Below are 12,495 nucleotides of genomic sequence, written 5' to 3' on the forward strand. Positions count from 1 at the left end.
TTCACAATGTAAATTTCACTTTCACTACTTTAATTATTCGTTGAATTAACACATTTTATATTCAAACAATAATCGGAGCACACTTAATAATTTTCTTTTTCCTTTTTAGGTTTCCACTATCTGTATTATTCGACGAACAGTGTCACACTTCCTTTTCTTCATTTTAGTTTTTATTTTGCGCCAAGACCCAAGTTTACTGACACCGATCCAATTATCCAATTGCTTGCCAATAGCATTTAAAATACAAATTTTTGAAAATGCCGTAGCTATATTAACCCAAAAATATTTTAGATATAGTATAGTGTGATACCATCTATATTCTCCAAGAGGAATCATAAGTAGCACTCATGTTATCTACGTCAAATGCTAGATGTAACAACCAATGAAGTATTTTGAATCCAATTATAATCCAATGGCAAGCGTACTTATTCGAATTTTTATATATATCCTCGACTGGTGATTCCCTATTTTCTCCTTTTTTATTTCTTTGAGCACGTTGAACTTGCGTTTTTTCGGCTTGAAAATGTTTAGAATCCTGTTCCTTTGTTATCCATTCTTCTTTATTTACTTTATTCGCAACACGTTGATTTTTCTCTACCTTTTCAGGATGAATAGTTTCACTGGAAGTGCTTATTATAATTAAATTATTATTTATTTGTACGGAACGTTTAGGAATATTTTCGGTAGATTTAGAATTATTCTTTGAATTTTTATTACAAACCTTTCTGCTTATAGATTCTGTTTCGGATATAGGGATAGGTATACTTTTATTCTCTGTAGTCTGATCTTCCTTGCAATTTAATGGCTTGGCTTTGAGTCCGATTAAGTTATTTTCTGATGGTTTTATAAAAATTTTTGAGTGAGATACACTCGCTATCTCTTTTCCTATTACGTTTGAAACATTCACGAAATTCGTGGAGCCTTGCTTTTGTATCTTTGCCAAGTCGAACGTGGAGAGGCACTTCGCACTTCCCAGCGGGTCCAATATCTCCGTGGTATTAGGCAGTGGATAATCGTTGCCTATCGTCTCGTCGTTCAGTTTCCTAGTTTCTGCTTCTTCTGCAAGTTCTTTGGCATTAATATTGTTTATCTTGTCTGGGAGCTCGGAAAATTTCTCACTGATGATCCTGTCTGTGGTGTCGTGCGTCCTGTTACTATTTAAAGTGACGTTATCCCTTATCACAGCAACGGAATGGTGTTTGCGTTGAAAAGTTGATTGATTCAAATGATCGTCATCCCTCTTTTGACTTAGATCTCTGTCGAGGTATTTACTTATGCATTTTTCTTCCCAGATTATTGCTCTTGCTCCTTTCCTGGCATCTTCCTCTATTCCCGGATTGTTTAGATATTTCCGCGACGTCGGTACAAATCTCCAGTCCCTGTGGTTGTTTCCGATGTAGTTACTATTGTATGGGGAATGAGCGTTGTTTCGGTTATAATTATTCGGAGGTGTCGGACGCTGGTATCGTATTCTATTGTTTGCTTGTTTTAATTCTCGTGTTGCTTTCACTGCTTGGCGGTACGCGTCATCCAAGGATTGGTATCCTGCTATCTTTACTCGCAAATACACCTCGTTTGGGAGCCCCTTAACGAAAGCTTCCCTCGTGTCTCGATCTATCCTATCTTGAAATACGGTGCCGTACTCGTATCTTTCCCCGTTTATTATCGCCAGTCTGAGATCTCTGACGCGATCTATGTAGTCCAAAATATCTTCACTTGGTCGTTGGAATACAGTAGCTAATTCCCCTTTATATTCATTAATCGTTTTACCCGAACCGAACATTTCTTTTAATTTATTCCCGAAATCGTTTAAACTTATTAGTTCTGTGTCTTCTACGGCGAGAAATTCGCGAAGCTTATTCATTAATAATTTTACTAACTGAGGTTCTTGATGCCTAGGAAGCATATTTCGTGCGCGCTCACATGCTCCTAAAAATCGAAATACTGAGGGTTGATAACCGTCGAACACTGGCACCGATTCGATCGCGTCTTTTAGTTTAATTGGCTGGGTATGCTCACTCGGCTGGGCCATCTCTTGTTGTGTCGTAGGCGGCGATGCGGGTGTATTAGATTCTTGTTTTGCTTTGAGTTCGAACATGCCGCTTTGTAGTTCGGCGAGATTTGCACTTACATCGCGAAAGTTCGCGTCCCATGCTTTAAGTTTTTCCGACAATGTTAAAACCATTTCTTCGTCCAACGATTCCACTTTAGACACCATTGTTTCTTAATGAATGTATATTTTATCGACTAGTGTGATTACTTTAATCCTCTGTGGAACGTATCCACTTTTTTAAACCAATTTTAATCCTCTGTGGAGCAGATCCCACCGCTGCCACCAAAAATATATATACTCTAATGTTACATTCTTGTTTGTCTGAATTGATTTTAAACGGTTGAATTCGCAAGATTTTTTTTTTTATTTGTTTTAATTTATTTTGTTTTGTTTTAATTTAATTTAATTCAATTTAGCTCGATTTAATTTGAGTTTCATCAGGAAGGGAAAATTTAAACGATATAATTATATTCACGATATTGAATTAAGATTTCCGATTAAGATCTATTTCTAAGTTTGAAAGTTTACACTATATATTTTTTCTTATCGAAACTTTCGATTTACACGGTAGTTGCTGCCACCAGAAATAGTCTAAGGACTATTTCGATTAGGGAAATTTCTTTAGATTGTCTATTAATAAATTAATTATTCGCGGGTAGCGTTAATTAATATTCAGGCTACTGATAGGTAAATTCCACGTTTTCTGCTAACCTGCTATGCGCAGGGATACTGGCACGGGAGAGGATTAAAGTTGAATGCAATAAATATTTGTCCTCGTTGAACGGATTTTTACTTGAATGTCGAATCGCTTAGGTTGTTATTCACATATATATATATATATATATATATATTAATGTGCGAGGAGGTAAAACAGGAATTTTCGCGTGAATGGATTGGTTAGGATTTTGAATTTTCTTTGTTTGATACAAATTTTAACCCTACGTTTCCTTCTCCTCCTCTCTTAATTTCGCCAATGAATCTATCATTGAACTGGACCTTAGTTCATTTGTTAGGGTGATTTTTACCGTTTCGATTTTCTTGCCTTCCGAATTGAGTGATCACGAGAAAATGATTTCAATGATCCTCTCTGTGTGGGGTTCGTGTGATTTCGCAAACCTTGCCCAAAGATGGGCAGTATTTTGCCAACAGTGGGAAGAGGAATGCGAAGATCAATAGATGGTTCGATAGTCGAAACACCGTTATCCACAACCCAACACAGCGAATGATCCTTCGGTTAAGATTCAGAAGGGAATTATTCTATTTGTAATCGTATGCAATGATGGCAAGAATGAAAAATATCGGTTAATTAATTCCAATGATGAATTTGATAATCCTCTCTGCGTAAGACTTGTGTGATTTTGCAAGCCTTGCCCAAAGACGGGCAATATTTTGCCAACAGTGGGAGGAGGAATGCGAAGATCAATGAGTGTTTCAGTAATTGAAGACACCGTTTACGCAAGCCTACGCAGCGAATAACCCCTTGTTTAGTTTCAAAATCGATGGTTTATCTTGAAAATGCTTACAAAATTGAAACGAAATTGAATGTGTTAATTGGTGATAAGTAAATTGGATTCGGTTCCCGGATGTGGCGAAATTATCAGAGAAGAAGAAAATTTTATAAAATTAAGTTTCTTACCTTGATAAGTGAGTGCTGTCTGGCGCCATTAACTCGCCTGTTCCAATGGTCGTCAGCGTTTTATCGATGGGATTTATTGCTCGAACTCGGGTATAATTTATTATCGTATTTCTATTTTATTTATTTATTTATTTATTTTGATAAACACTTTACAGATATCTAACCGGATTAATACCGCAATTTTATTTTGACAATGAAGTGAGGACTTTGAAAAATCTCTAACTTGATCGCGACTCTCCTTTTTTTTTTTATAATGAACAACCAAAGACCGCCGAAACGCTAAGTGTCGCACAAACGTAATACTGGACGTAATGATGAACGTTATAATGAGCCTATACCGTAAGAAATAATGAACCTTGCTCTATGTTGCTATGCTTATTTATAATGCCATCCCCCACGGGGTGGTGGTCCACTGGGGGTATGCTTCCGTGGGAATCGGGACGTTGCAGTTTTGGTTTCCCGAGATCGTACGTGAGAGAATGTGAATTCCATATTTCGACTCAGTTCCTGTCGGTCCTGTGTTTCTGCTGAGCTAGCGTCTAGGAGACTTGAAGGGTTCCATGCTGATTTAGTTTTTCTCGAGCGAAACTTCGACGTTTGTATCGTGGGAATTATTTATGTTTCCTTTGGCACGTGCAAGGGCTGGTGGCTACAGCGTCATTATCATTTCGTTATTTGCTCGGACAACACACGTAGTCCGCTGTTCTCCCACAACGAGGTCCTCCTCCTTCGAGTTATTTTGCGTAAGTTTGCTTTAAATGGATATTTGCATATTATGGTTGTTTTCGTGATTTTGATCCCTTTTCCTTTTATGTTGTTTCATTAGGCTTCGGTGATTGACGTTCGAACAATGTTTGCGGAGGCGTTTCTATCGGAGGTTCTCATGCAGATTTCCCTGGTGCGTATTTTATCTTGTTTTTTTTCCGCTTAATTCGTCCTGTTTTGTTCTATTTAAACTGTGTTGTGTCGTTTCAGCGCAAGAGAAAGAGGGATTCCGAAGAACCCTTGGGCGACTCGGAAAGACCCCTCAAACGCATGCGGTGTTGTGATGAACCACAAGTACCAGAGTGGTCGGAGGAACTATTCGACATCGATGCCGAGGCCGTGGATGTCCCGTCGGAATTGAGTTTTGATAATCTTGTTATTGCAGATGAGAGTTTCTCCGATGCAGAGACCGTTGTGTTGGAGTGGGAACCCCCTCTGGTTGAAGTTATTGACACTGATCGTTGTGTAAATGTTCGTTTTGCCAATGAAATTCCTGTAGAGGTTTTGGAGGCACATCTTCGTCACCATGCTTCTGGGAGAAAGGGAATTTCCTCTGTTGTGCGTTATTGGTGTATGCATAAGTTCAGCGAACTTCGCCCTGGAGCTCCTTGCTTCGATTTTGATTTAGTGTAACTGCTTCAATTTTGTTGTTTTGGATATATTTTGTTCATATGTTGGATATATATATATATATATATATATATATATATATATTTATACATTTTAAATGTAATGTTTGTTAAATATATTTGTTTAATTTTATATTTTCTTTTTACTCGATTATATATATATATATATATATATATATATATATATATATATATATATATATATATATATATATATATATTTTATACTTTTGTATTTGACAATGTAATTTTCGCATAATAAAAATGTTAACAATGTGTTTTATGATCTGTTTCTCGCGGCTGATTTCCACCAATCCCCAACATTCCTGTCGCGTGTCACTATTTATTGCTACCTCAGCACGAACGGTAGCTCAGGAAGTTGAAAATCGATTCTCGATTTTCAGGAAGACATTGCACAGAACTTCGTATTTATTGTTTACTATTATAAATTGGTTGTTGTTTATTTAATTATTACTGTTATTGATTGTTGTTAATTATTAATTGTTGTTTACTCTTGTATTTCATTTAAGTATTTTCACAATAAACTCGATTTTCGGAATCGATCCCTGAATTATCCTAGAATTGAACCTTATAAATCGATTTTCGCTACACCATGCCGCTGAAATTTAACTTACCTATCGTCATGAACGAGAACGCAAAAGGGGAGAAGCTAGAGAGCATAGAATCCATAAGAAGACCAGAAAACGAAGTATACTACATTTTTCCCCGGAATATCAAGCAAAAAGCTACCATCAGCAATTATTCCGTTCAGCAACAGTGAAGAAGGCCGCAAACAGTCTAACCAAGGTAGGCCAGTATAGAAATGTTAAACTCACAATGGATGACGAGACAGCAGCGCTTTATATCAATACAGACTTAAACTTCGTAATTCAAGACATGTTCCTAGACGAAGCAGAAATTACCCCCACAAGGAAAATAAAGACGGAAACCGAGAAGTCCAGTCTGGACATGGAAAGACTTCTAGAAACTCTCCAAAAACGAGATAAGCGTGAAAGAGAAGAAATAAACTTTAGTATAAAACAAATTGATGGAACTCAAGAAGCCACAGGCTGGATATCAGAGTATGAAGAAGAATGCAGAAAATATAAAATAAAAAGTGATGAGGAGAAAGTAAAAGGTTTAAAAATGTATTTAGAGAAAACAGCAGCAAGATGGTACCAAACGAATCTGCTGAAAGCTGAAGGACACAACTGGGAAGACTGGAAGGATGCATTTCTCTAAACCTTTAACAATAAAGGTCCTTCAGTATTAAATGTTTTTGTCTTTGATCCCTTTCCTGCGGTAGCTATTTTTAAATAGAGAATATTATAAGCGATGCATAAACAGTGAAAGTATAAATAAAAGAAAAAGTAAGCTATGATTTTTATGATTTGAAATATATATATATATATATATATATATATATATATATATATATATATATATATTTAATACAATTTCAAATATATATGTAATACAATTTCATTTTACTAACAATAAGGGGAATAAAACAAAGAACAATTAGTTAGATGCGGAAAATGTTAACTTTATTCAGATAAAATAAGATACATAATACGAACTAATGTTTGATTAAGTAACGCTTAAAATACAAAGAAAGCCAAAAAAATAGAGAAAAAATGTATTTGATTAGTTTAATATTATGTTTCTATTTATACACTTAATTTAACGATACATGATACCATACATCTTAATGTGTGTATGTCATTGTTAAACAATTATAAAGTATATTTATATAAGAGATATGAATAAGCTAATTTTTACATGTGTATGCATTACGCCAAAAATGTACGGGTAATGGCCTTGACTTCTCTTCGGCAAATGATACACGTTGTGAATGCTGGTGAACAGTACTGACAAGTTGCTAGATGTCCACAAGGTAGGAACGTAATAGTCGCTTGTCGTTCCGTGCAAACTTTACACGAACGAGCATCTTTCAATGCTCGATTTTCTTGCTCCAGAGCAGCTAAAATAGTAAACAGTATATTTAAATACAATATATAATAGAATTTATTATATGTATACGGATTTCAGACAAATTAACGAATCTGTGTTTTTATTTTTATTACTTACCTACTTTCTCAGCGAGAGTTACTTCATTAGTATCATTTTCACTATTGGATCTCTCAGGACTCTCATCTGTAATTTCAATTGGTGCCTGAAATAAATATAATGTACATAAGTATATATTCTAATTATTAATTATACATATGGTACAGGCTTTACGTTTTTGTACTTACTTCTGCAGAAGTTTCATATAACTCCTGGCCTGTTACATTATTGACATATTCCCAGCCCCGTACTGGTAAAAAATGACCACTGCTGGGAGACGAAATCATATGTCTCTCCCATGGATCCTCTTCCGATTTCCAATTTCCTATAGTAATTCCACATTGGTAACAGGTAGTGAAATCATTTATTCCGGTGTAGAAGAAGCCTGCATGGGCTAATTCTTCACTTGTCTGTGTCATATATGTAGGCCATGTTGCGAATGAATTTAATCTGGATTCGTAAGTAGCGTATTCCAATCTTTCTGCTTTCATAACATCTTTTAGTCCCAAACGGCTGAGATCACATGCCGTCGGGTTTCGTGAAAATCGATGGTCATTAAAATCAAATGACTCCTGATAATGTAAACCATAAGGACAAGATATATTTCTATTTCTTCGTCTTGTCCGTAGAACTTTAGCTGGATCTGCTCCCATTGGTACATTATTACAATGTTCATTGCGGATAAATCTGCACTCTGGAGAACGCATCTCATGAATTTGCATGGGAATATCACCCACTGACCACTGACTTGCCAGCAATTGACAATCAAAGCACCTTACGATATCCGTCTCGCTTGTATAGTAGAATCCTGCAGCTGCAAGACTGACAGGGTCAATGAAAGATACAGGCCAATTTCGAAAACTCGAACGTCTTACTGCTTCAAAACGAAAATCAGCATAATTTTCTTGAACGTCACGCGGCATTTCTATCGAGAATATCTGTGGCATTGTCGACGCCGACGGTATCGGTGATGTTAAATCAATCACCCTTGCTGAAGGTTCAGGGGATGGTATATCAACCATAATTTCTGGAAGTACCATGGATGTTGAAGGTACGGCTAACTCATCCGCCGATATTGAATGAACCGACGGATTTGAATCATCTGACAATGTCGAAGGAACAGCCAGTAATTCTTCATCTTCTGAAGATTCTGTATTATGTTCCATCAAATATCGGAAGTTGATTGTAGGAATCGTTTTATCCATTTTAATTGTAATTTATTGCGCCTTTAAACCTATTTAAAAGAAAAAGACATTGAAATTGAATCTACTAATTGTAGACGACTTAAGAAATATTATACGTGTACAATTGATCAAACAGAAATGTATTACAGACAAAACTTACGAATATCAGATGTTCTCGTTCCGCTTCAACAGCTCTCCAATTCTTCAAATGGAATCTTGACAAATATTTAATATCTTATTCTTGTATATTTTATATTTTTAAATTTACTAAAACTGCTCAATCGTACGAACGAGCCACACAAACACTCCGAATATCAGTGTAATACTGAACCTTGCTGCTAGTATGTACCGAGAAGCTACTACCTATTTTCTACAAATCTTATCCCTACCCACAGTACCCGGTAGCAATATAACCCTTCAATGCACTATAAGGCACACCCACTGCGCAGAATGGGCAAGTTGTCGACCAATCAAATTTCATCGATGCTCCGGCCCTTACTGTACTGTGTAAAGTAAACGATGCTTGCTAGGTACAGCGTTAAAATACATCTCTTATTTACTCACTTTCGAAAATGATGCCGCTTTTGAAGGAATTCTTATTTGCTCCGTTTTTACTTGGCAATATTAACACGTTGTTTAAAATGTCAGTAAAAACTGCTACGGAGCCTAGAGAGCCAAAGAGAACGACAAAAATTAACAATTTATTATTAACAGATATAATAAAAGGGGGAATGATAATAGATGCTTGCTATTAGGTCCTAGTAGAGTTTTCGTAATATCTCTAGTTCGACATCGTCTTCCTACAATTCTTACCGGAATTTCCATATCGTTCTGCTTCAGATTTGCAATATTCGGCAACTCCTAATCGGTACATTATTTCGTTTCAGGGGCAAAGAGTCCTAATCCGGCACCTGTTTCCTGGTGGGTATAATATTTAGTAGAAGGATAATTGCTGTCGTAAACGGTATAGTCTAAATACTCAGATTAGTCTTTGGTAATCATTACATTATGCCACCCTACACCTTTTGGCGTATACCCTGCCTCGGTATTAATCATCGCAGATTATAATTAAATTATTTTTACAAATGGGACGTTTTCAGCAGTTTTTCAATATGTCAAACATCTGACTCGGGGTTTCTGCAGGAAAATTCAACCGTTTGTATCATATTCTAAATTTATTTTGAGATAAAGTTCCCACGCGATGCGAATAGTAAAACGCTGTAGCATTATGTTATATTACATTATACATATTATATCATATTATATATATATATATATATATATATATATATATGAAATGTTCCTTGCAACAATATACCATCGTTTGGTATTAAAAGTGTTAATTGCGTATGCACTAGATGATAGTAAAAACGAAGGATAAACATATTCGGGCAAAACGCAATATACTAAGCTTAAAAAGCAGTAATATCTTGAAGAATAACGAGGGAAACGTTCTCGTCTGACAACTGCAAAAAAAAGTATCGACGAAGTAAATTGACGATATGTCTATGTTTTGTTAATAACAATACTGAAATTGCTAAAGTGAGTCCATCATTCTCATAATTGAATTTTCTAGCAGCTGTTTATATTCGTGTACAATGTAACGGCGTATATACGGTATACGTTTACTCTCATATCGCTTGTTTTTCTAATTTTTCTTTATTTTTCTCCAGCATCCCGCATTCGTCTTATTGAGATAGATGTCATGTTGGTATGATCACTAGTTCCTACATCCAGCGTTGGTGCAAGTGCTTGACATTCTCTTCTGTTTTTCCCCGTCCGTCACGTCTTCTTTATCTGAGTATCCCGTGTGTTGTAAATGGCTGTACAAGGTGGTGAAATACACAGCATATAAAACTAATCTGTATGAATCAATTGAATATCAAAACCCAAACCAATGTAATAACAGCTTTAAACAGCATCTGAAAAACAGCATCTGAAAATAGCATCGAAGAAAGCAACTTGCAATTAAAAGAGTCGTATGTCGAAAAATGCATTGGTTTATTATAAATTAATATAAAAAGATTACTCTGAACATTTTTCAATGATTTTCTACGCAATAATAGAATAATTCTATATAATAGTTTTCTCCGTTTTCGTTTGAAACATTTACATTCTTTTTCATTTCTACAGTTCGAAAATCTCGCCTTTCATTCCATTCGGAATTTTTTCCCGAAAGACGATATAAATATTTTCTCCCACGTACTTAACAAAGGAAGGTTAGAGGTGTTCGTAAACGTTTGCAACATTTCTCAAATTTTTTAACAGCTTTCCTGGGAAACATATTATATGATAGTTAACTAATTCTAAGAAATATGCATTATGTACTTGTATGTGCAAATGAAATAATGTACATGCACTTAATTTAGAGAAATGGTGAAAAGTTATGAAATTTAGTCTAAATAAACCCTTTACTGTCATTACTAAACTACGCAGTTATTGTGTATGTCAAAAGATGGCACCAAGTACAAAATTCCAATCACTTGATCTCAGAGTTTAACGATGGTCGGTTGACTCCTATTACTATTTATTAAAATTGATTTCTTCAAAATATAATATAATTTATCGAAATATAATTTTCCTAATCAAAATAATATATATATCTGTGGCGACACGGATCACGGAGCTTTCCAACGGCTTCGTGAAACAATGCGCTACGTCGTTAAAGCGCAACACGACGTGCTCAATCCGTCATCGACATCTTCGCGCTCCTTCCGCCGAATTTCTCGGAGGAGCATACTCGTGCCAGCCGCGGCGACACATCTAATGAATACACTCTAGTGGGGATGTCGATGGGCAACGAAGGGAAGAATCATTTCGATCTGAGAAAAAAACGGACATTTTACCGCGAGCCGCGAAGCGCGTAGGGTGAAAGAAAACGAGTCAGCTATCGGTCAATCGTCGCTGTTGTTGATCGTCGTTAAGTATCAACTGTTGTTAACTGTTAATTGTTATTCATTGTTATCAAGCGTAATAAACGTTACTGGTTGAACATACTTGAGTGCACTTCAGTATCTATTACACCATACATCTATTACATCAAGTATTGTTCGCCTTTTATCTTCCTCTTTTTTCTTTTCATTTTTTTCGCAGTCTCTTATCAGAATTCTATAATCCACACAAATCCACATGAAAATCATTATTTCCCACCAAACGCGGCCGTAATATCTAACTGCAATGTTTCAGTGTAGGGAATATAGAATCTATAATTTGAGAAATATGTGTAAACGCGCGTGTTGTACATTGTTTGACATTCTCTATTGTGAATTGTCCTTCGAAAGCTTTTGTATATTGTTTTATCAAAAAAATTTACATTGACTTGTGTGCAACTATCTACACTATTCTATATTATTATTATTATTATTATTATTTGTTTTAGTCCGTTTCTTTCGGCTTTGGACGACTTCCTTTTTACATTTAATGCCTTACACACATATATTCTTATTCTAGCACTCATTCTGTCTTTGGCTTTCACTTCCTTGCTGTGCTCCCTTCCTGTCGTTCCTTCCCCCCTTCTGCTACTTTTCTCTTCCCTATTATCCCCTTTAGTTCTGCCCGTCCTTCTCCAGTCTCCTCTAGCACCTCTGCTATGCTCTTCGCTCTTCTTGTCATTTAGAATTCTTCTACTATATGCTTTAAGTCTTCCTCTCCTTTCTTGCATAATCTGCATCTTCTTTCTTCCTCCCCTTTCCAGTGTTCCCTTGCCCTGGTTTCGTTGCCACATCTGAATCTTGCTACCATGCTTCTGTCCTACCATTTCATCTTTCCTTCGAGATACTTTGGTAGCCCTTCTTTTGCTATGTTCCTGTAATATCGTTGTCCTTGGATTCCCTTATCCTTTTCTCCCTCTTCTCTGTTTCTCTTTTCCTTCTTTCTTCCATGATTTGGTTCGCTGTTATCCTTTCTTGTCTATCTCCTGCCTCCAGTTGTGTCCTTCCCTCACTCGCCTGCTCTAACCTCATCTTTCTTTTCCTTGCCCTTTTCCCTTCTTGGTCCTTTCCCCAATTCCTTTCTCTCTCCTTTATACACTCCTTTACTAATTTCTTCTTCGATTCCAAGGCTTTCTCCTCATACCTTGCTGGTCTTTCCAGCGCATTTTCTCTTATTTCCTCTATCTTGCACTCCTCTCTCAGAATCTAGTTTGGCGTTGTTGTTTCC

General features: G+C 36.2%; 1 protein-coding gene across 1 annotated transcript; it reads left to right on the top strand.

The window, feature by feature from the left end:
- The first annotated feature begins 4,391 nt into the window (after nt 1-4,391).
- On the top strand, nt 4,392-5,101 carry LOC138189458 (uncharacterized). Its single transcript, XM_069131502.1, has 3 exons — nt 4,392-4,432; nt 4,516-4,587; nt 4,665-5,101. Exons 2-3 carry the CDS (start codon nt 4,540-4,542, stop codon nt 5,085-5,087), a joined length of 471 nt encoding a protein of 156 aa, XP_068987603.1. The 5' UTR covers nt 4,392-4,432; nt 4,516-4,539; the 3' UTR covers nt 5,088-5,101.
- Nucleotides 5,102-12,495: the final 7,394 nt, after the last annotated feature.

Source organism: Bombus flavifrons, unplaced genomic scaffold (genome assembly GCF_040668555.2).
Source record: "Bombus flavifrons isolate JBK064 unplaced genomic scaffold, iyBomFlav1_principal scaffold0053, whole genome shotgun sequence".
NCBI classification, from domain to species: Eukaryota; Metazoa; Arthropoda; class Insecta; order Hymenoptera; family Apidae; genus Bombus; species Bombus flavifrons.

What these genes read in the sequence shown, in the direction of transcription:
- LOC138189458 (XM_069131502.1), top strand. Translation starts at nt 4,540, where the DNA reads ATGTTTGCGGAGGCGTTTCTATCGGAGGTTCTCATGCAGATTTCCCTG. An exon ending in TTCTCATGCAGATTTCCCTG is followed by an intron (nt 4,588 to 4,664) that starts GTGCGTATTTTA and finishes GTGTCGTTTCAG; the next exon opens with CGCAAGAGAAAGAGGGATTC.